General features: G+C 45.4%; 4 protein-coding genes across 4 annotated transcripts in view; 3 read left to right on the top strand and 1 right to left on the bottom strand.

Moving 5' to 3' along the window:
• Positions 1-21,242, bottom strand: part of LOC126567965 (protein kinase C, brain isozyme) — a 247,902-nt gene that overhangs the window by 36,684 nt on the left and 189,976 nt on the right. The gene's annotated exons all lie outside the window — the stretch shown is intronic.
• On the top strand, positions 373-2,199 carry LOC126568708 (uncharacterized). The gene is made up of 3 exons (XM_050225225.1): positions 373-1,091; positions 1,152-1,807; positions 1,898-2,199. Exons 1-3 carry the CDS (start codon positions 413-415, stop codon positions 2,189-2,191), a joined length of 1,629 nt encoding a protein of 542 aa, XP_050081182.1. The 5' UTR covers positions 373-412; the 3' UTR covers positions 2,192-2,199.
• LOC126568319 (UDP-glucose 4-epimerase) lies at positions 3,468-4,831 on the top strand. The gene is made up of 4 exons (XM_050224778.1): positions 3,468-3,721; positions 3,791-3,916; positions 3,986-4,524; positions 4,680-4,831. The coding sequence occupies exons 1-4, from the start codon at positions 3,473-3,475 to the stop codon at positions 4,822-4,824; spliced, it is 1,059 nt and encodes a 352-aa protein (XP_050080735.1). The 5' UTR covers positions 3,468-3,472; the 3' UTR covers positions 4,825-4,831.
• Positions 8,837-18,843, top strand: LOC126567746 (mucin-5AC-like). The gene is made up of 8 exons (XM_050224023.1): positions 8,837-12,431; positions 15,142-15,365; positions 16,316-16,439; positions 16,969-17,369; positions 17,650-17,790; positions 17,864-18,119; positions 18,192-18,670; positions 18,760-18,843. The coding sequence occupies exons 1-8, from the start codon at positions 8,882-8,884 to the stop codon at positions 18,841-18,843; spliced, it is 5,259 nt and encodes a 1,752-aa protein (XP_050079980.1). The 5' UTR covers positions 8,837-8,881.

Genomic DNA, 21,242 nt, shown 5'->3' on the forward strand with positions numbered 1-21,242 from the left:
AAATACGCTTGTGATACACAGCACACGCTTCTATACGCACGATTAACGACATTGAAACGGAGGGAGAACTTGGCTCCTCTATAGTCACGCCGAAACGGTTACCAAAGACTGCCATCAATCCGGCGCGACCTCATCATTTACGCTCTCCTGCCGTGAAGAGTGTCCGAGATGAATGAAATTAATTATCCGTTGCCTCACGCTCGAAACGAACGTTGGGTGTGGAAAATATGGAAACGGCAGAAAGATAAACGATGGCTGATGGAAATACTCAGTAGATCATTACAGGCGATCGATGTGATCGCTTATTTTTTTCGGCTCTCTTGTGTAAAAATGTAAGCTCTCTTGTGTAGAAATTATTGATCTAGGTGAGCTATTTTTAGCGTGTCACATTCCAATGTTGTAGACAGAGTTCATGATCGTGTTGCACGTAACGAACTCGTGGTATAACGTTACAGCGCTGGACGCATTGTGGGACACTCTGTGCCGGTTTGTTTTAAATTTGACGCGAGCTGCTCCAACAACATTCGTTAGTGTAAACTTTACGCCGTACTGCTGTGTACATACACTTTACTTCAGTTGCACCGGTCAGGTACCATCAGTTCCTAGCAGACAGTGGAAGCAAGCGCAGCCTTTAGTGATGCAAAGAGCACGAATACTAGTGATGTTGACCGTGCTTCTAGTGGAGCACTGTAAGTGTTGGTCTTCCGGTGCACCATCCAAGATTACTCTAGATAGTCACTTTACGTACATTATACTGGGCGGGGATCATGTGGCGGAGAGCATTGGAAGGTACCTTTCGTCGAAGGATACCAATAAAACGGTACTAGTACTTAAAGGCAGCCGCTGTAACGATGTACTGGAGCCATCCGAACCGTCGAAACTGTGGCTGGAGGTATCGTACCTCTTCGCCGAAAGTGCTCACTATCTGGGCTATGAGTTTATCGATCCGTTTCTGCACGGTTCTAAGCCGGGCATTGCTTTTACGAATCAAACATCGAGCTTCATCCCGCCGCTTCAACAGCTGTATGCCGTGGATCCAAATCTGAAGATGCTGACTGATGCTAGACCTCAGAGAATCATCTACAACAAGGGTAAGGAATCGAGTTGACACATGAAGATAGTAGAGAGTGTAACGATATACGTTATTACAGCATCTTCAACAGCACTAGGAGTGGAAGTAAGCATCAACTTTGAATCTCAATACCTTTTTGCCAAGGAACTCATAATTGCTGGGCGATGTTTGGAGGATTATCAACTACTTTCTCAGGCGGATATTCTTCCATTGGATTCTCTTAGCAAGCTGCTCAACGACGTACCTCTAGAGATTGCACTGAAAAGCCCAATTATTGCTCCGATCTTCACGCTCAATGATAGTCCAACGATCAGTCCTGCGCCTCCCAACAAACAGCCATACTGTTTACTAGCTACAGAACTGTTCATCGAAACACTTTCAAAATCTGGAACTGCCCGAACCCTTACCACCAAACAGGGCATACAGCCAAACGCTAAGGTGAACATTGTCCTGAAAGAGCAACCACCCCATCGCTGGATAGGATTCAATCCCTCCGTCATCTATCAGGAATCAGCCGCAGAGCTAAATGATCCACCAACAATATTTAAAGTCCTTGCAGATACAATTGAAGTTTGTATACGGTTGGGCACAAGCCAAACATTTCAAAAGCTAGGCCTATCGCTTCAACCACACCAGCTGCCTGACGCTGCCTCCTCAACCTGCTCACCGAACCAACCCGACAGCGTGCTCTGTTTTGTAAACTATACGCTATCCACCGTGTACAACAGTGACGAGGTAATGAACTTGCACTACCCATTGACCCTGAGCATGCTTTAACCTTTCCCTTCGTTTGTAACTGTTTTCCTTGTTTTGCGATCACGTTAGGACCACGACTCCCGAACAGTGCCACCGCCATTCAAAATGGAACATCTGGCGGAAGACTTTCGGTTAAAATCGTCTCGAAATCTACGACTCTTACCGTTTGGCCTTACTTCACCCTTTCTGGAGCGCTGGTGGAAACGGATATTCTCACCGAGGAAGGTGATACGAGAATATACGACCCGGATCGGTATCTTGCGTCCGGACCTGACCCAATTTAACGGCTTTTCGATGGAAGCGCTGTTGGACAAGCTGAGAGAACGATTAAAGGCGATTGAAAGCATGCCACCGAAACATTAGATAAGGGACAGGTGGTTTGAGAGTGTGTGATTCTTCTAGAGGCGACCATGATTGATACTTGACTTACTGATACTGACTATCACCGTTGAAATTTTAAGCAATAGAAATAAGACAGCCGATGAATATGTGGAAGCATTGAGAGTAGGTGGTACGATGTTTTGTAAAAAAAATCTAATAAAATACGTTTCAGTATGTCGTTTAACTAGTAGTAGTAAAGGAGTGGTATTTATGTTTGTTATCTACAAAGAGATACTTGATTAATATGCATGGCTGGAGTGGTACATTGAAAATTTTTCTGCTTCTCTGGTTATCGGACTGTATCTTTCATAAACATGTTTTAAAGAAGCTGAAGGTGCTTTCATTGTTATGTTTTATTTAATTTTCACTTATTAATCAGTCTTAGAAAAAAAAAAAAACTCAAAAATATACATTCAATGACAGTTTTAGAAATGGTTCTTTGTACACTGACCATTGACCGGTTATAGAAAAATATAAGCAATAGTTTTAACTTTCTATTTATAGTTCTAACTTATATTTGATTCTTTATATTCGCTTAGCCGTGTAATTGTTTTTTTGCTGTTTTAACAAATGCCAAGTGACTCACTGGCCATCATGGCACGCGCCCTTCCGCAATGATCAGTTGAATGTAGCTACACTGATGGAGAACTGATAAGAAATCGTACTGGATTGTTTCAATTGCAGATGATAAGAACTCGAACGTGGAAAATAAGCGAAGTCATATTGAAATATCCTAACTTACAAAAGAATCATAATAAAATTATTTTTTCTAACAATTTTTTTAAACCTTTCCACTCAATGTAGGTAACTTTTCATTTCATCCCCATAACGGGCATTTAAAAATGTTCAATCTTTGCATGTGTTGGTGTAATGTCAAAACGGTGTACGTCAGACGAAACGTTGTTTGTTTACATTTGCTGTACCCTGTACGGCACCGAGCCTTGCCGCTGTTGCTGCTGCTGCTGCTGCTGCTTTTTCCACTTCCAACTGGTGGATGAATGAAGTGAAAACAATTTATCAACCAACCGACCACAGAGGCAGCTCATACACTGAAAGCGGTTCATGTTTTGATAAGACATACCCCTCCGACAGCACCATGTAATCAGTCTCGCGAGTGAAGAGATGCGTGTGTGTCGCACAAAGCAATCCATTCTCGCCTGCAATTGTTAGATGAGCTGTCGTGTCGTGTCCGGTCCGGATCGTAGTTAGCATTTGCGTGGCAATCGTGTGACACTGGTTCTTCTTCACGGGCACGGAGCAATCATGCCGCTGAACATTCTCGTTACCGGTGGTGCTGGGTTCGTCGGATCGCACACCGTGCTGGAGCTGCTGAGCGCGGGCCATGGGGTCATTTGCCTGGATAATCTTTGCAACGCATACAGTGATGATGGTGGTGCCGGACCGAAGCTGCCAGAATCGTTAAAACGGGTGCAAGAAATTACGGGCGGTAGTGTGTCGTTCTATGACGTGGACATACGGGACCGGGATGAGCTGCGGAGCGTTTTCAACAAGGTTTGCTGTTTAAACAGCTGCTGTTCTCATCGTTGGCGCTAATGGGTAATTTACCTTTTTTTTCTACAGCACAAAATTGATTGTGTGGTGCATTTCGCTGCGCTCAAGGCCGTCGGCGAATCGTGTCGAATTCCTTTGAAGTACTATCAGAACAACATTACCGGGACGAGCATTTTGCTGGAAGTGATGGCCGAGGTAATAGTTGTGCTGGATTATCCCAGTCCTTTATACAGGTAATGAAACATTTTTTCTTGAATTTTCTAGGTCGGTGTGTTTAAGATCGTGTACAGCTCGAGTGCAACCGTGTACGGTGAACCGCAGAAGCTCCCACTTACAGAAAGTCATCCGACCGGTAACTGTACCAATCCGTACGGTAAAAGCAAATACTTCACCGAAGAAATTATGAAAGATTTGTGCGAATCCGATCCACGCTGGACGATCGTTTCGTTGCGCTACTTCAATCCGGTCGGTGCGCACAAATCCGGCCGTATCGGGGAGGATCCGAACGGGGAGCCGAACAATTTGATGCCCTACATCTCGCAGGTAGCCGTTGGTCGGCGGCCATGTTTGCGCGTGTTTGGCAACAACTACGACACGCCGGATGGGACCGGTGTGCGCGATTACATCCACATCGTCGATCTGGCGGAAGGACACGTGAAAGCAATTGACAAGCTGGCGGGCGGCACGATCAGTGGTTTCTGTGTGTATAATCTTGGCACGGGGCGCGGGTACTCGGTGTTGGAAGTAGTTAAAGCCTTCTCGAAAGCATCCGGAAGGGAGGTCAAGTATGAGATTGTAGATAGGTAATAACCGTTCCTTTAACCCCTTTTTGCCTCATCCCCTTCGGTAACAAGTGTATGTCTTTTCTACTTGAAAAACACTTGTAAATTTCTCTAATCTCGTGTAACAAAAACACACACCCACACATATTTGTATAAATCCCCTCCCTTATATTTAGACGTGCTGGGGACGTTGCGGCAAGCTACGCGGACGTATCGCTTGCCGCCAAAGAGCTCGGATGGACCGCTAGACGGGGACTGGACGAGATGTGCGAGGACACCTGGAATTGGCAGAAAAACAATCCAAACGGTTTTGCTGGCTAGACTTGGTGGTGGTGGAGGATACCGGGGACAGCACGAAATTACGGCGACTTGTAACTAATTGCACCAAAGCTTACGTTGCATATGTAGCGATAATTGCTAACAATATCCTTTCATTTTTGATGTACGCATTTATGGTTTTTATTTTGCATTTTTCCTAATCGCTTGCTAGAACAATATATAGTTAATTATGTACCGTAGGTACAGCCATATGCATTTGTAGCATACTAATCTACGATGGTTTGTTTTGGGTAGGGCCTGGACATGCTAGTACAATTGATGGTCACTTTTGGAAGTTAATAAAACAATCTTGTCGATAAGACCGCGAGCCTTGTATAAACTGATAACATCAATGATTAGATTATATTACAACTGAACATCAAGATTTAAAGTCAGTTTTTCATATAAAAAAAGTGTTCAAATGACGGTTGTAAGCAAGTATATTATTGAATTTGCACAAAAATAAAATATTGCGCAAGCAGAAGTTAACGGATTTATTTAAAAATGTTTCCAATATCAAGATTACTATATCGATATTTAAACTTCAAAGTCAAGTTTGTCCTCAATTTTAGTAGAATTCATTTATTACAAACAAGTTTGATAATGAGCAATACTGTATTGAACTTCTTAAAAAAGTCAATCAACAAATTTAGAGCAAAATCAAACTGAAAAATCAAGCCAAACGCGTCCGCCGTTCCGTTCGGGCCGTCAAACTGACAGACGTCATTCTTGAGCGCCACCTTGTATGCATACACCTCAATGCAAAGCGGCGGACATTTTGAGAAGGAGGCTTTATTTTCGTTTCAGGAAAAATAATGCCAAAAAAAGGGACAAATAAGCGCGTTTCGGTACGATGTTGAACGGTGTTTGCACGTATTTCACGAAAGGCGGAACGAACCCTTAAACGCGGTGCATATTGCTGGTGCGGTTAAACATTCTGTGATAAAACGTCGATAGGAAAACAGAACGACCATCCCCAAGCAAGCACAGCCCTCTGGATCTCCTTGAACAATACGCTACGCAAGCAGCACCAGCAGCAGCAAGTGTGGTGAAGATACCTCTGGTATGCTTTTAATCCTTTTTCGGAATTTCGGTGCAATAATACGGCAGGTGCATGCAGGATGTGTTGTTTTAGTGCGTGATTTGGCTGGGAATTGACTCCCCGTACACTGGTGTGTTACTGGTGCTGAAGTAATAAGGAGTGCGCGCGCGGGTGTCCGAAAGGAAGTAGGGAAGCAGCAATTGCATCCAATGCTGTGTACGTGCCGCTCGGAACCATCGTCGAAAGTCCCGGGTCAGGACAACGTTTTATTGATTGTGAAGCTGTGCGACTGTGACCGCGAAGAAGGTTAGTTGCGATGTTTGCATACGAAAAAGGGGGCCTTCTGCGTGCGGAACAACAGGAAGAAGGAGACTGTCACGCACGAGCCTTTTTTTTTTCGTTCGCTTTATCCCCACCTCGTGAGAACGCTTCATGTGCGAAAAGTCAAAATCTAACCCCCTCGTTCGTTGTGGTTTTTGCGTGAGGGTGGATGAAGTGTAAGTGTGAGGGTGGTTTGGGCGGAGGGATGTAATGACAGCGGATGGTGCATTTCGGTTTGTGAAGAACAAGAGGAAAAGAAAAAAAAACATACACGCGCACATACAGCGACAGTTGACGCGCGCGGTTTTTTTTTGCTCGTTACAACATTCTCCCGTATGTAATGCATGCACACATGCGTGTGCGGAATGAAAAAGAAGACCCACTTTGTGCGTATACGTACTATTGCTCCGTCACCACGCGTCGCGTACGTGTGACTGTGTGTGTTTATGATAAACTTTGTTACTTCGATGGTGTGATTGCAACGGATGTCAGCATAAACATTCAAACAAGATAGTAATTCATGTATCACATCGATGAGGTGACTTAAGGAGTACTCCGGGGACAATAGAAACCCGGTGATCGCCGGCAAGGTCGACGGCACAATCCGACTGCTATCCTTACTCATCATAGTGGTGGGGACGACAGATTCACACAAGACCGGATCGGTGTCAAATCTCATTCCCTCCGGAATATCAGTCCGGTTCTCTCTTATTGGCTTAGCGACCTACTAGACCACGCCGGTCATCGGATGGCTTAATTAGACTTGCTGATATACCATGTAGATGGGTAGTCAGCCAAAGTCCCTAAACTACGGGGGAACGGTTCGAATGGCGGATTTGAAATCCGGTCCTGTCGTTTGAAGACCGGCGTCAAAATCGCCTCTACTGCCGGACCGCTCCTGTTCTGTACCGTTGTGGTGTAAATATGTTAGAATTCAACCTGCTAGTAATGTAGGAACATTAGGTTTTTACATCAGCTTAGAATTGCAGATTGTTAATTAGTGTAAAGAAGCTTTGATTCAATAGACTTCATTCCTCTCTACTTTTGTTCTGAAGGAATTAACGTGTGCGTACGAGTAAGATTTAGATGTGGAACTTTATTGACTGGCATTTGCATGATCCAATTTGAGAGCCTAGAACTTTGTAACGGTACTAGTAGAGGTCTCGTCGACAGACTACCATCTGGTGGACTTCCATCACTAACAGGTTGGCTGATAAGTCCCCGGTCTAACAAAGAAAAACACTTTTTTTTGTCAAAATTCGTTTTTATTATTCAACATAGTTCCCTTCAAGAGCGATACAACGATTATAACGACCTTCCAATTTTTTGATACCATTTTGGTAGTACTCCTTCGGTTTTGACTCAAAATAGGCCTCAGTTTCGGCGACGACCTCTTCATTGCAGCCAAATTTTTTCCCTGCGAGCATCCTTTTGAGGTCTGAGAGCAAGAAAAAGTCGCTGGGGGCCAGATCTGGAGAATACGGTGGGTGGGGAAACAATTCGAAGCCCAATTCATGAATTTTTGCCATCGTTCTCAATGACTTGTGTTACGATGCGTTGTATTGGTGGAACAACACTTTTTTCTTCTTCGTTCTTTTTTCGTTCGTCAAGCAACCAAAAGTTGCTTGACAAAAGACGCTCTGTCTCACAAACTAATTGGCATACAGACGTCAAATTTTGACACGAATCATTTGAAGGTTGGTGCTATATAAAAATAATATGCGTTTAATACTAGCGGCGCATTCTATGTGTCAGACCGGGGACTTATCAGCCAACCTGTTAGTGTAAGTAAGAAATTTAGGTTCGGGACCCTTGGGCCAGGCGCTTCGGTCGATGCCCCAAGGTGAAGGCTCGCAGCGAGCATAACTTGCGCCTGATGACGCCTGCTTTCCACGAACTGAAGCACTGACATTGAGTAGAGTAGGGTGATAAAGGAGTCGGCCATACATAATACGTATGGAAAGTTTTTGCACCTTCGCTACTCAAGGAGTGAGATCGAGGAGTGATTCTTGTATGAGACAAGATGCTGTTAGCATATTCGAGCAAGGGACGGACAAAAGTAAAATACAAGGATTTAAAACATAAAAGGTCCGATGATATCCAGGTACACTCCCAAGTCTCGCACCAGGCTTATACGCTTAGTCAAACAAACGATTGGTTGAGGAAAGATCAAGAAGAGATCGAGGAGGGATTTAGAAAGTTAAAGGACCACCAGGAAGATGATATCTAATAGCAAATATTTTGATGGCTGGACAGCTTGGAACAGATTTAAAATGTTATGCCAATTTACACCAAAATCATAACTGAACATTTTTCTTTCAAATCTTATTTTGAAATCTATAGATGCTAGCGCTTCTTTCCATTGGCTTACACTTGCACAGAACATTGTATTCTCGTCGATCTGTATTAAAATGATTAATTACTAATTTTATTCAAGCATTATACGATTTTTTTTAAGTGTTTGATAGATAAAAATCTTTGCACGTTACTTACAAACTCGCCCTTTTCCCGTTGCAGATTTCGAATGAACCCGGCGGCCACGCACTATGTGCGCAATGAACAAAGATGCATAGATGTCATTCGCATTCAGCAGCAAGGAGAAACATTAATTCCATCAGTCGAAACTCATACGGCAACGACTCGCCCCGCCTTTCACTGTAATCTTACGAACCACTGCACCAACCCCCATCGCTTGTAATGGATCCCGTTGGACCATGGTCGTATTCGTACAATCGAATACCGAGCACAGCTAGTGGAGAGTTCCATCACCATCTCGCAACGGCTGCCGCAGCAGCCGGCGGCACGGCAGGATTGGCCGTGCATCATAATGCGACCGGCACGTCGGTCGGAATACCATCCACCACACCGCAGCTCCTGCTACAATCCGCTCACACCACCTCCCTCGGCACGACCAGCGGTCCGTTCAATCCGCCCGGGTTCCTGTCGCCGGCCAGTGTTGCCGGATACGATGCCGTCTTCACACCGTTGTTCCATCATGCGGCCACCGCTGGCAACCCGAAACCCGCCCACTACAGCACGACAAGCGGCGGGGCCAACGTTGCGGCCGGAAATAGTAGTACAATAAACCCTCAACATCGGCAGGTGCTTATACAGGCACAAACCCCAGGCGCTGCTATAGCAGCGGCGGCGGCAGCAGCTTCTGCAGCCGCCGGCAAACAGCACGCCGACAGTCTTCGGGACAATTACGCATCGACGCAAGCATCGGTAGCAGCGGTGGCGGCACATCATCAGCAAAATCTGCTAACGTTTATCGGACAGCAAGCAGTTGCCACCCATAATGGTCCGAGTGGGGCAGCGACTAGCAGCAGTGCTGCCAACACGTCGTGGCAGAACAACAACAACCAGCTACCGAGTCCTTTCGGTATAATGCCGCACGAAAATGTGCTACCCGCGAGTCCTTCGTCCAATAGTAATGCGATAAGTGCGACTTCTGCAGGAACAAAGTACGAAAACTTTGGCAATCACTACAACAACACTCTGCATCACTCACAACATCAGCAGCAGCAGCATCAACAGCAGTTGGTTTCTATTGCGGGAAAGGTTGCGGCTGCAGCGTCACCAGTAGTTGCGGGACGATCCGCCTCGCCGGTGGTGAACATAGTGACGAAACCTGTCGGACAACCACCACCGAGTAATGCAACATCTGGTTACTTCACTGGCAACACTGCCAGCAACAACAGCAGCAGTAGTGCTCCGTACGAGTCATCACACCCTTCAAGTGGAACATCTTCGTCCTACCAGTCAGCCGGAGCAGCCACTAACGTCGGCGCAACAAGTAAGTCTTGTCCTCCAACGAACGATGGTGTCGTTGGTCGTGATTCGTCTTCGCTCCAACCGGTCTCAACGGGCGGAAGTGCTGTTGGGGTTTTGGTGGAATACAACACCAAAGGGTTCGCTTCGGCCATTTCCTCTCCCTCGTCTTCGTCGTCATCCGCCCTCGCGTCCATCACTGACAAGGGAAGACATCCCGTCTCACCAGGTCTTCAGCCTCCGCACCAGCAGCAACTACATCAGCACCCTCAGCATCATCTCTTTTCGCAACATGCGCTCAATCACTACCCAATGCCACGACCCTCGTCTACGGATCATTCCCCACCGGCGACGATACTACAGTTCGGGGGCGGACAAAAAGTTCGATCACCCTCGATCGGTTCGCCATCTTATATTGGTGGTGGCAAAACGTCCTCACAGGTGATACTGAGTCAGCAGCCCCAATCGTCACCCATCAGCTACTCGATGACGGATAGCGCTCTCCAGTCAAAAATGACCTCCAGTCGCCTTAATGGGACTGGCTCGTCTAACAGTAATAATAGTAGCAATAATAATAATAATAATAGTAATAATAATAATAATAGTACTAGTGCGAGCGGTAGTAGCAATACAAACGCGCAGTCTCAACCACAGTCGCAGCAATATCAGCAGAACAGAACCAGTGCCTCACATAACTATAGGTCCTCTTCTTCTTCGTCCTCCTCCTCCACTTCTGGTAGCTATGGCGTTTTGCAATTGGGGGAATCGGTTGGCGGAGGTGATGGATCGAGTCAGCAGCAACAGCAGCAGCAGCAGCAGCATCAGCAACAACCCTATCCCCATCCACACATGCACCATCACGCCCCGTATCATATGTTGGCCATGGCAGCGGCTGCTGCTGCTGCTGCCGCTGCTGCTGTCAGCTCGAGCGCGAATCCTTCCACTATCTCCACCGTCAGCTCGTCGTCTCTGTCGCGCGTACCATCCTCCTCACCGGCAGCCGGTTCCACCTCATCCACCTCGTCGGGTGTTTCTTCCGACTATTCCTCGCCATCCTCCTGCAATAGTAATCCCCCTCGGAAAGGTTCTCCTTCGATACAGGCCGGCTATAGTGCGATTTACGGTGGGCAACAGCAACAATCGTACCAGCAGCATCAGCAATCCTTCGGACTAGAGCACTCGAAAGGACACGCTCCTCAACATCAGCCACAAATTGCATATCCTTCTGTCATTACTCGGACTCAGCAATCGCTACCGATATCACATCAGCAGCAAGTCACGCAACATCCACAACATCTGCTTGAAGCGCAATGGGAATCCCCAGCAGAAAGCAAACACGATCCAATGGTAATGGTGAAGAATCTGCAGCGTCCTACACTGGAGGAGGCGTCCAGTGAATCTTCAAGGACGATCGTAACGGAAACAGGCAAAGTCTCGAAAAGCTCGCGCAATAATAGCGCTGGTAGTGGTGCAACGAAATCTAGACGGAAAAAAGTAGAAGCAACTGCTGACAAAACAGGTTCAAAAGCGAATGGATTGGAGCATCAGCAGCATGGTGCAACTTCAAATCCTGAAGGATCACAGGATGAGATTCATCGAAGCGATCGTGTTTCCATCAAGTCGGAACACGAATCTAGCGAAGGGCTGGAGCAACGATGGCATTATGGAGTACCCAACGGGGACGTCGGGTTTTCGGTTCCCACCAGTTCGCCTTCTTCGTCGTCCTCCTCTACCGCCTTTTTTCCAACCTCTCCCCATCCCCCTCATCATCATCCTCACTATCCTTACCATCCTCATCCTTCGCTTCATCATCTGCATCACCACAGTGTTTCACAATCTGAGGGAAGTGCGTCCTCCAACTCTACTGCCTCCTATACGACACTCCTGAACGTACCACAAACTACGACCACGCGATCACAACAATCGCATGATAAAGTAGTCGTGCCCAATATAGAAGAAGAACTTGGCTTTCTTGCAGAACATAATAATGGTACGGGGAGTCCACGTACCACCCAACCGGCGTCTAAACCAGCTCTGGAGACGGACAGTGATGTGGTGGGATCGCCACCAGCGTTAGCCCCTTCTGCACCGAAAAAGCTAAATATTCCGGACAACATGAACAAGGGCTTTATGGCAAGCTATCTGAAGTTTCTGCAGGGTGAACGGGAAGGTTCTCCACCACCGGTAATGCGAGCTGGCCGAAAAGCGACCTGGTCCCGACCAGTTCCTTCAACACCCTCAGGCCCTTCGAAGGTTAATACACCGACAAACACGGCGACTAGTGGCACAAAAGACACACCATCGGCGAAAACGAACGATGTTAGTAGTAACGGTATCCCAGCTGAAAGTGAGAACCTATCCGCTAATTACAGTATTACTGCTCTGCAGACTTCCAAACCGGTGCCGGCATCGCAACAGCAGACGACGAACACAAATCGGAAGCGAAAACCTGCCGGCGCAACCACCAATCACGAAGGTAAAGCACCACCGGTGGAAGATTCTGGTGGTGCGAGCGAAAAGCCTACTGCCACATCGCAACCGCCGCCGGAAGCATCCGCACCGAGTGTCTTTATTAATATACCGAAAAAAGCGCGCTACCTTCAGCAACATCATCTACAGTCGAACGTTGGTGCGACTGTTGGGGAAGATCAGCCTTCTGGACATACGGTTGTGTCACCACCAGTTGCGGAGGGTGTTCTAATGCTCGCGTCACCTGCAAGCACGCAACATCAGCCTGGTGGTCTGCCTCCTACAAGCGTTTTAACCTTATCTGGCCATCAGCCACTAACGCAACAACAGCACCAGATGCAACAACATCAGCAACAGCAACACGCGATGATGCAGCAAACGTACTATCATCATCCACATCAAACCACTCAGCAACAGCAACATCTGCAGCAACCGACGCTACAACATTACCACAATGCCCATTTGCAACCGCATCTGCCATCGCAGCATCAGCATCAACAGTCGGATGAAACGTACAGCATCAACAATCTGTACGATTTCCATATGCGAAGGCAACGATGGTAAAGCATTTGTGTGTGTTTGTTGGATGTGAAGGATGTTGGTGCAGATACAGCAATCCTTCATTTTGTTCCTTTTAGTTTGTCCTCCCTATCTTTATCCTCCTTTTTTTTCGCCCAAACACGGATGTGGCATTTGTGGAAGCTCCGGCTTCTGTTCGCTGTTCGGTTCTCGTTGTTAAATGCTTTTCAATAACGATTCCTCCAAATCACATCTCCAGCCTCTCCCCGTGGGCGTGGGTGCTACCAGAAGAGTTAAAATTCGCGTAGAGATCGATTGCACCACACTGCTACTAATACTGTGTGTGGCACAAGAAGTTGCCGTTTGTTGATTCCACTCGTTTTCGATACCAATCAGCCGGTGCAAAAGTTGGAAAACTTTTATTATCTTAAATTTTATACTTTTTTCCCCCAAGCTAAAGAGAAAGAGATGGATAAAGAGAGAGCGAAGAAAAGTGATCCTGCGTGTGTGGTTCTGCAAACATTTTCTAAAACTGTATTTCTTTTTTTGGAAAATAACAAATTAATAATACTCAAAGACCCATTGGATATTCGTGTGATCGCTGTGATATAAATACGTGTAGAATGAAATGTCGATCGGGCCGGGAACACAAGGAATCTTTTACTCCCTCTCTCTCTCTCTCTATTTCCGTCTCTCTAGCTGGTTCGACTAGAAGCAGGAGTCTTACTCCAGAGACGAGGATAAGTTAGGTGAAGTCACAGGATTTCTGCTGCAGGACACTTTTTTTTTGTTATGAAACAGGGATTCAATAATTTTCGCTGTGTACATAGAGGCCATCAGCAAGCCATCGAACAAATTGTGACTCAGACAAGAGTTTTAGGTGATAGTAAAGGATAAGAGGGTAGCTATTGCAATAGGGGACTTGAAATGGGTGCGACTGCGCGCGTTGTATTAGGATTTGGTTTCTTCCTTTCCTTAAGATACGATCAGGTTTAGAAGATCCGGATGTAGAATGAAAACAAGAACCCCAGGTTCAATAATTGAGGGGGAAGAGAAAGTATTTATTTATCGATGCAACGGCAACAAGGAAACAGTTGATAACGGTTAGGGTCTAGGAAGGATTTATAGTGAAACACGACACACATGTGAGGTTAGTAGGATTGTAGGTTCGGAATTGGATTCCGAAATTGGCTCCGGAATCGGAATTGGTTCCGATTCCCTTCACTACAAGCCAGTACAGCTAATGTGTAACCGCTGTTCTGCTACTCATCCTAAATCAGTTGCAAACTAACACAACAAATATATTTGCCATAAAAAAGCGCGGTCACAAAAAGAGGACGCGAATGTTTTAATGAGTTCGTAGGGTATATAACATAATTAAGCTAATGACGAGAAGCTAAGAGACAAGGGATAGGGCGCACCGAATGTTTTTTGTTTTGTTTAATGAAATCTCCTGTTTCTTTACTGTATTATTTACCTCTCCTAAAATGCAAACGAATCACATGTACATACATAAGTTGTGAGAAGCGAGTAAGGCAGCGAGATTCTGTCATCCAGCCATCGGAAGAAATCCAAGAAAAATGCGTATAACCGGGTTGTAAATCTGGCCATCAGTCTGTGGTTTTGCGGCAGTATATTCACTCAGATGTGATGGATGTGGGTTGAGCGGTAGGGGGAGAGCAGATAGTCAAAAAAAAAAACACGGACCGGAGCTATAAAGAGAATATATAAAGCCTTTGATTTTATGATATAAAAATCCCTCTCTTTTTGTGCGTGTGTGAGTGTATGGAAGAAAAACGGTAACAGAGGTAGCACCCCGGGGGAGGAATGGAATATGGAGTGAATTGTTTTTTTTTTTGTAAAGCAACAATCATCAAGAACATAATTTTTCGAATTGAAAAAATGCAATGAGCGATCAATGTCCCTCGCTTTAATCCGCGAAAGACCCAAGCCCCGCGAAAATCCCATTGTTTTTGTTTTGCACCCCGAACGGAAACCAAATTTCCAATCCTTGCGCGTGTTGCTACTTCTGTTACGTTCGTATCCGAACAAGAAAGTTGCCAAAGTTTGATCCCGATCGTGTGCCGGCAGAATCCCGCCAGAAGGATCTTCACCCCAGTAGATGTTGTTGCTGAATGGTAGTGCAGCTTTGGACTTTAGAGCCTTTATTAAAAGATCATCCTTACGCCACACAACAGCCAACGATCCACTGGTTGTTCCGCAGCGGCGCGAAATGTCCAATCGACGGGCGAAAGCGAAAGCCGTACAGTTGCAGCAAGAACTAATGGCAGAAACTCGACGTGCAGGAGCAGGTGGGGCACAGCCATCGTTCGGTTCGCGTGCAGTTGATGATTTGGACGAACTGGCCGATTTTGCGCATGATTCCGATTCCGATCCAGCCTGGACACCGGAAAGCAATAAGGTATGTGGTTTGTTGTGTTCTTCATAATAGTGGATAAGGAGTTGAGAGTGAGGCACGAAGTGGAAGTGACGTTAGTCTTTCTCACGGCAGAAACGGTTATCAAATCCAGAGATCATTATTAAGATGTTACAGGATTTTATTCTTTTTCTTTGGAGAGGACTAGCTAGAGAGATTTTGGCCTGCCAGTGCTTGCTTCCTTGACTTGCATATATCCGTAATTGTCGTGCGAAGACTGGACTCGCTACCGCATAGACGATAGGATCTATATTACTCTCGAGAAGAATAAAATTGATTCTCCTGGTCTGGCAGTAGGCCAAAAACAAAAGACCCTCTTTGCCGTTAGCAGGCACTATCCTCTTAATAGTCGAGAGTCCTCTTTGCACATGGGATCCATTACTTCCCATGCAACAGATTGGCTTTAGATGTTCTATTCTTTAGAAAGGTCAGACGATTTTGTCAAACACAACAGAGTTATAACCCAGATGCAGCTGCCAGATATGGTATACGAATCAACGGTCCGAAAGAAGTGGCCCTCAACCTGACAGGTAATGTTGGGTAGTAAGCTCGAGAGTTACCGGGAGGGCTCACCTTAATAAAGTGAGGACTGAGTGCGCTCTTCTGTTTGAAGAAGGAGAAATGCATTTTTCTTCTCCCTCAAGAGATAGGCAGCTCTTTGTCCTCACGAGGTAGCTCTTCGCCCTCACAAGGCCTGACTGACCTGTCAGACTAGAATGAGTGTCAAGAATTACTTGTAGTTACATCTGGAAGTTAAGTTTATATTTGAAACATAGAATCCTATCGAGATGTTGGTAGAAACCGATTCATAGTTCAGTAGAACATTTATCTGCTGATAAGGTTTTTTTTGCTTAATGTCCTCTACTCCTCGCTAGATAGAGCAACTAGATAACACCTTACTGTCTTAATTTTTCTGTTTCCCCACCTTCGAACAGGACGACGATGACGAGGAGGAACCATCGAACGGCAAAAGGAAGTTGAAAAAGACGAAAAATGTGTTCGATTCCGGCGAACGGGCGGCCAACAAACATCAGCAGGCACGTTCGAATATTCTTTCAGGTCCGTATCCTTTTCGAGCGAACCAATCCAGCTGAAATTGCAAGTAGAGCTTAATTGTGCGCGGTGGATGGATCTACTACTGTTAGCTTTGTTTTCTTTTTTTTTTCTATTCAGCCGATGAACATTAATGTCGATTAGTAGCTGATTTTTTAGCATTGCAACGTATATTACGTATTTAAGTTGCAAAGTAATTTATCATCCAATATTTATGTATCATTCACTGTTTTACTATTTCCCTTGTACACTACGTTCATTGTTGCTTGTACCATACATCCATACGTGTGTGCGTGTGTTACAAAACTAATCCAAACACGTCACGCCCCATCATGCCAATATACACGCGGTCGCTGACGCGGGGAACTAACCTATATCCTGTCACGGACCTGGTAATTGAACGAATTCTTTCTAAATAAGGAGAGCAAAACTGTATCCCTTTTAACAGAATAGTGCATAATAGTAGGGAAGAAATGCATCAAATCCTTCAAGGGTGTTGTAATGAAAGTTTTTTTTTCCTCTAACCTTTCTTTAGTTGCGGCCGCAGGTGCTGGAATAGCTGATTTCGACTACGGCAGTGAGGAGGATGGGCATACGAACGGCTTGTCTGTTGCTAGGACAATGGGATCGGCAACTCCGGTACATTCACAAACGATCGTTGGTGCTCAGCAGCAGCAACAGAACTCAACTACTCCTCAAACTCAGTTGCATCAACTTCCACAAACGACCATAATGCATACGCAAACCGTTTCACAACAAAGGCCATCTAATGCACCGCATCAACAGCAAATGCAGATGTACTCTTCGCAGCAACCGGCGATCACGTCACAGTATAATATACAGCAAACACAACAGCAGCAATCGCTCAACAACACTGGAAGCAATATCGTCAGCAACACGGCCAGTATTCAAGGAAACAGCAATACAAACTTTGAGGTTAGAGCCTCTTCCGATTTAGGACCTATAGTCAGTCAGAGCTTGAACCCGAAGTTAAATCCCCAGCAGCAATCTGGAATAATCTTCAGTTGATTCCGCAATGAACTCCGGAGTTCCCTTACCGGAGATGATTCAACTCTGTATTAATCCGGATTTAATCCTGAATTAATCAGAAATAAATTCCAGATTCCTGCATAAATCTGGAATTCATAAATCCACTCCGGAGTTCCCACCAATTACCTTCAAACATTCTTTTCAATGCATTTGTACTTTTTCGCAGGTGGGAGAGTTTGTAGTGGATCGAAGCGAACTAGCACAAGACTATCCGCCAATATGGCGCGTTGATGGGAAAATGTTACTACAGAAGTACGAACCGTTCGATGATCAGAGTGGGAAAATTCTTTATCGCCATGTAACGACGGTGAGTTTTTATTCTGTGGAAAGTTGGAATATAGTTGGTTTCAATATTTTTTCTTCATTCAAAACGCCAACAGTATTCAGCCTGGAACGAGGAATCGAAGAAGAAATACGTCCGTGCTCCTGTACATTTTTGGGTGCACAATCAACTAGAATCGATCGTCGAGTTTGTGCGCAGTGAGGTGTCCGGAAGCGCACTGCTAGAGAACAAGCTGCTAGAGAAATCGATGGACGAAACGAAGGCGTACCAGGATGTGTTCGAAGTGTACATACAGACATTAATATCGCAGGCATTGGATCCAAACTTTTTGAAGGAAATCTTCCAAGAGCAAGGTAGGTCTGTCGTATCAGAATTGTTAGCAATATTGACTCAGCTTAATGTCTCGAATTTAAATTCACTTCCAGATGACTATTTCCTGTCCCGGGTGAAATCGATCGATAATCTCACGGAAGATCGCCGACGACGCCTCGTCCAGATAACACCCTGGTCGCGCAACATTCTTAACGCGTTGGCCACTTTTCCGGCGTACGACATTATGACCGAGTTGGGACATATGTCCCACAACACCGTGCTTCAGCACTGTGCCGCCTGTCATCAGCCCGGCATTGCGGTGCGTGTATTGCTGCAGGGTCAAACGTACAATACGGCAACACTCGCATCAACTGCCGGTCCACCTGCCTCGTCCCAGCAGTACGAAAAAAGCTTCCAGCTGTGTCGCGGCTGTTCGGCACGGTTCGAACTGTTGCACAAAATCTGTCACCAGAAGTACATGATGTTTGTCGAGTGTGCGAAGCGTGTTAATCAACAGATAAGGAACGATTCCAGCAAGGCGGCAACGGTTATACTCAACGAACTGCTCGCCGATGAACATTGGCTTTCCATGGTAAGAAAGATGGGGAAATGTGGATACGAAAGGCATGTGATGAGGACTTCTGAGGATTTTTTAAACTTCTTTCTTCCTTTCTTTTGTAGCTCTTTAAGGAAGTGCGCAGTATTTGGGCAGAAATAGAATGTTTGGAGCGGCAATATCGGGCTCAGGTTGGTGACTCTCAGTAGAGGTGCGCGTTTGCTCATACACCAGCTTAGTATGGGTTTTGGGGGAGTGAATTTGTTTAATTTTTTTATTTGACACGTCGCATTTACGCCATCATAGACAACGTTAAGCAAAAAAGTTGTCAAGAAGGCTTCCTTATTTTTCATTTGTTTTTCAAGATTCCTTAAAGGATCCTACCGAACAATTGTGTATGTTTTGGTGATTCTCTTTACATTTCTTTCAATTTCAAATTGTTTATCTTCGAACACCGATCGACTAGTTGTAGATAATTATTTGATTAACTTTGATGTTTTTCTCACACACCTCTATTCATAAGAAACAAGAAAAAGCAGCAAATGTACAATTAAGAGAAAAGAGAAACTCTTGTAAAAATATAAGAACAAACTTTATTAATATAAAATGGTAACATTTTGAAAATACAAATTAGGAACTACTACTTTGCCGGGCCAATATGGCTGCTGCTGCAATATCCGAAAGGCTTTTCAAGATTATCTTCATGTTTTGTACTCAGGTTGTAGTTTTTTTCCGTAATAACTGGGCTTGATGATAGTGGGATCGGGGTGGGATGTTCTACAAAACGTTACGCGGTTCAAAGACGCATCCAACGGTGTACGGTGCATCCCGATCGGACCAGGAATGGCCGAATTATCGCCGATTTTCCACGGGAATGTTTTAGTTTTTCCGCAATAACTGGGTGAGGGGGTGGTTGGGCCGGGTTGAGGTGTTCTACAAAAAGGTGTGCAGCCCAAAGACGCATCCAACGGTGTACGGTGCATCCCGATCGGACCAGGAATGGCCGAATTATCGCCGATTTTCCACGGGAATGTTTTAGTTTTTCCGCAATAACTGGGCAAGGGGGTCGTTGGACCGGGTTGAGGTGTTCTACAAAAAGTTGTGCGGCCCAAAGACGCATCCAACGGTGTACGGTGCATCCTGATCGGACCAGGAATGGCCGAATTATCGCCGATTTTCCACGGGAATGTTTTAGCTTTTCCTCCATAACTGGGTGAAGGGGTGGTGGGATCGGGTTGAGGTGTTCTACAAAAAGTTGTGTGGCCTAAAGACGCATCCAACGATAGGTCATTCATCCCGATCGGACCAAAACTGAGTGAGTTATCGACGGTTTTCCATCGGAATGTTGGGTTTTCCCTCCAAAACTAGGTGAAGGGGTCGTGGGATCGGGTTGAGGTGTTCTACAAAAAGTTGTGCGGCCTAAAGACGCATCCAACGATAGGTCATTCATCCCGATCGGACCAAAACTGAGTGAGTTATCGACGGTTTTCCATGGGAATGTTGGGTTTTCCCGCAATAACTAGGTGAAGGGGTGGAAGGATCGGGTTGAGGTGTTCTACAAAAAGGTGTGCGGCCCAAAGATGCATCCAACGGTGTACGGTGCATCCCGATCGGACAGGGAATGGCCGAATTATCGCCGATTTTCCACCGGAATGATTTAGTTTTTCCACCATAACTGGGTGAAGAGGTGGAGGAATCGGGTTAATGTGTTCTACAAAAAGGTGCGCGGCCCAAAGACGCATCCAACGGTAGGTCATTCATCCCGATCGTACCAGGAATGGCCGAGTTATCTCCGATTTTCCACCGGAATGTTTTAGTTTTTCCGCAATAACTGGGTGAGGGGGTGGTTGGATCGGGTTGAGGTGTTCTACAAAAAGGTGCTCGGCCTAAAGACGCATTCAGCAGTAGGTCATTCATCCCGATCGGACCAAAAATTAGACAGTTATCGCCGATTTTCCACGGGAATGCTAGGTTTTTCCTCCATAACTAGGTGAAGGGGTGGAGGGATCGGGTTGGGGTGTTCTACAAAAAGATGCGCGGGCCAAAGACGCATCCAACGGTAGGTCATTCATCCCGATTGGCGGAAAAATGAGGAAGTGATGGCCGATTTTCCACAGGAATGCTCCTGGCAGAATTTCCCGGGAGTTTGTGGAAAATCCTCCTTATTTCCTTTCGACATTAAAAATCACGTTTTGGAGGGGTTTTTGAAAGATTTTTCAAGAAAGAAACAAAAATGAGGAAAATAAATTAATTTTGAAGAACAAACTTAAAATGGCACGGAAAAATATTTGTCATCTCGGAAAGAAATTATTTTCCAATCCGTTTTTAAAACTTCCATTTGCTACCTCCTCGGATTCATGCTCTCCTGTTACTCCTGGTCGAATTTTGCCGCATAAAATTTCCGGAATTTTGCCAAAAATTTCCAGATTTTTGCCACAAAAATCCGACCCGGAGTAACAGGAGAGCATGATTTCGTGGAGGTAGCTCGGGTCGGTTGAAAATTTCGAAAATCAGTTTTAAAATCCAAAGTCAGTTTTAAATTTGGGTTGGAAATTTTAAGTCTGAATTTTAACTAAAATTTTTGCCTCGGGATTTTAAAACTGATCTT

This window comes from Anopheles maculipalpis, chromosome 2RL, assembly GCF_943734695.1.
Source record: "Anopheles maculipalpis chromosome 2RL, idAnoMacuDA_375_x, whole genome shotgun sequence".
In the NCBI taxonomy this organism is placed as follows: domain Eukaryota; kingdom Metazoa; phylum Arthropoda; class Insecta; order Diptera; family Culicidae; genus Anopheles; species Anopheles maculipalpis.

Coding starts and splice junctions, on each gene's coding strand:
- LOC126568708 (XM_050225225.1), top strand. CDS start 413: ATGATCGTGTTGCACGTAACGAACTCGTGGTATAACGTTACAGCGCTG. Junction 1,092..1,151: donor GAGAATCATCTACAACAAGG/GTAAGGAATCGA, acceptor ACGTTATTACAG/CATCTTCAACAGCACTAGGA. Junction 1,808..1,897: donor CCGTGTACAACAGTGACGAG/GTAATGAACTTG, acceptor CGATCACGTTAG/GACCACGACTCCCGAACAGT.
- LOC126568319 (XM_050224778.1), top strand. CDS start 3,473: ATGCCGCTGAACATTCTCGTTACCGGTGGTGCTGGGTTCGTCGGATCG. Junction 3,722..3,790: donor TGCGGAGCGTTTTCAACAAG/GTTTGCTGTTTA, acceptor TTTTTTCTACAG/CACAAAATTGATTGTGTGGT. Junction 4,525..4,679: donor AAGTATGAGATTGTAGATAG/GTAATAACCGTT, acceptor CCTTATATTTAG/ACGTGCTGGGGACGTTGCGG.
- LOC126567746 (XM_050224023.1), top strand. CDS start 8,882: ATGGATCCCGTTGGACCATGGTCGTATTCGTACAATCGAATACCGAGC. Junction 16,440..16,968: donor ACGTTCGAATATTCTTTCAG/GTCCGTATCCTT, acceptor ACCTTTCTTTAG/TTGCGGCCGCAGGTGCTGGA. Junction 18,671..18,759: donor ATGAACATTGGCTTTCCATG/GTAAGAAAGATG, acceptor TTTCTTTTGTAG/CTCTTTAAGGAAGTGCGCAG.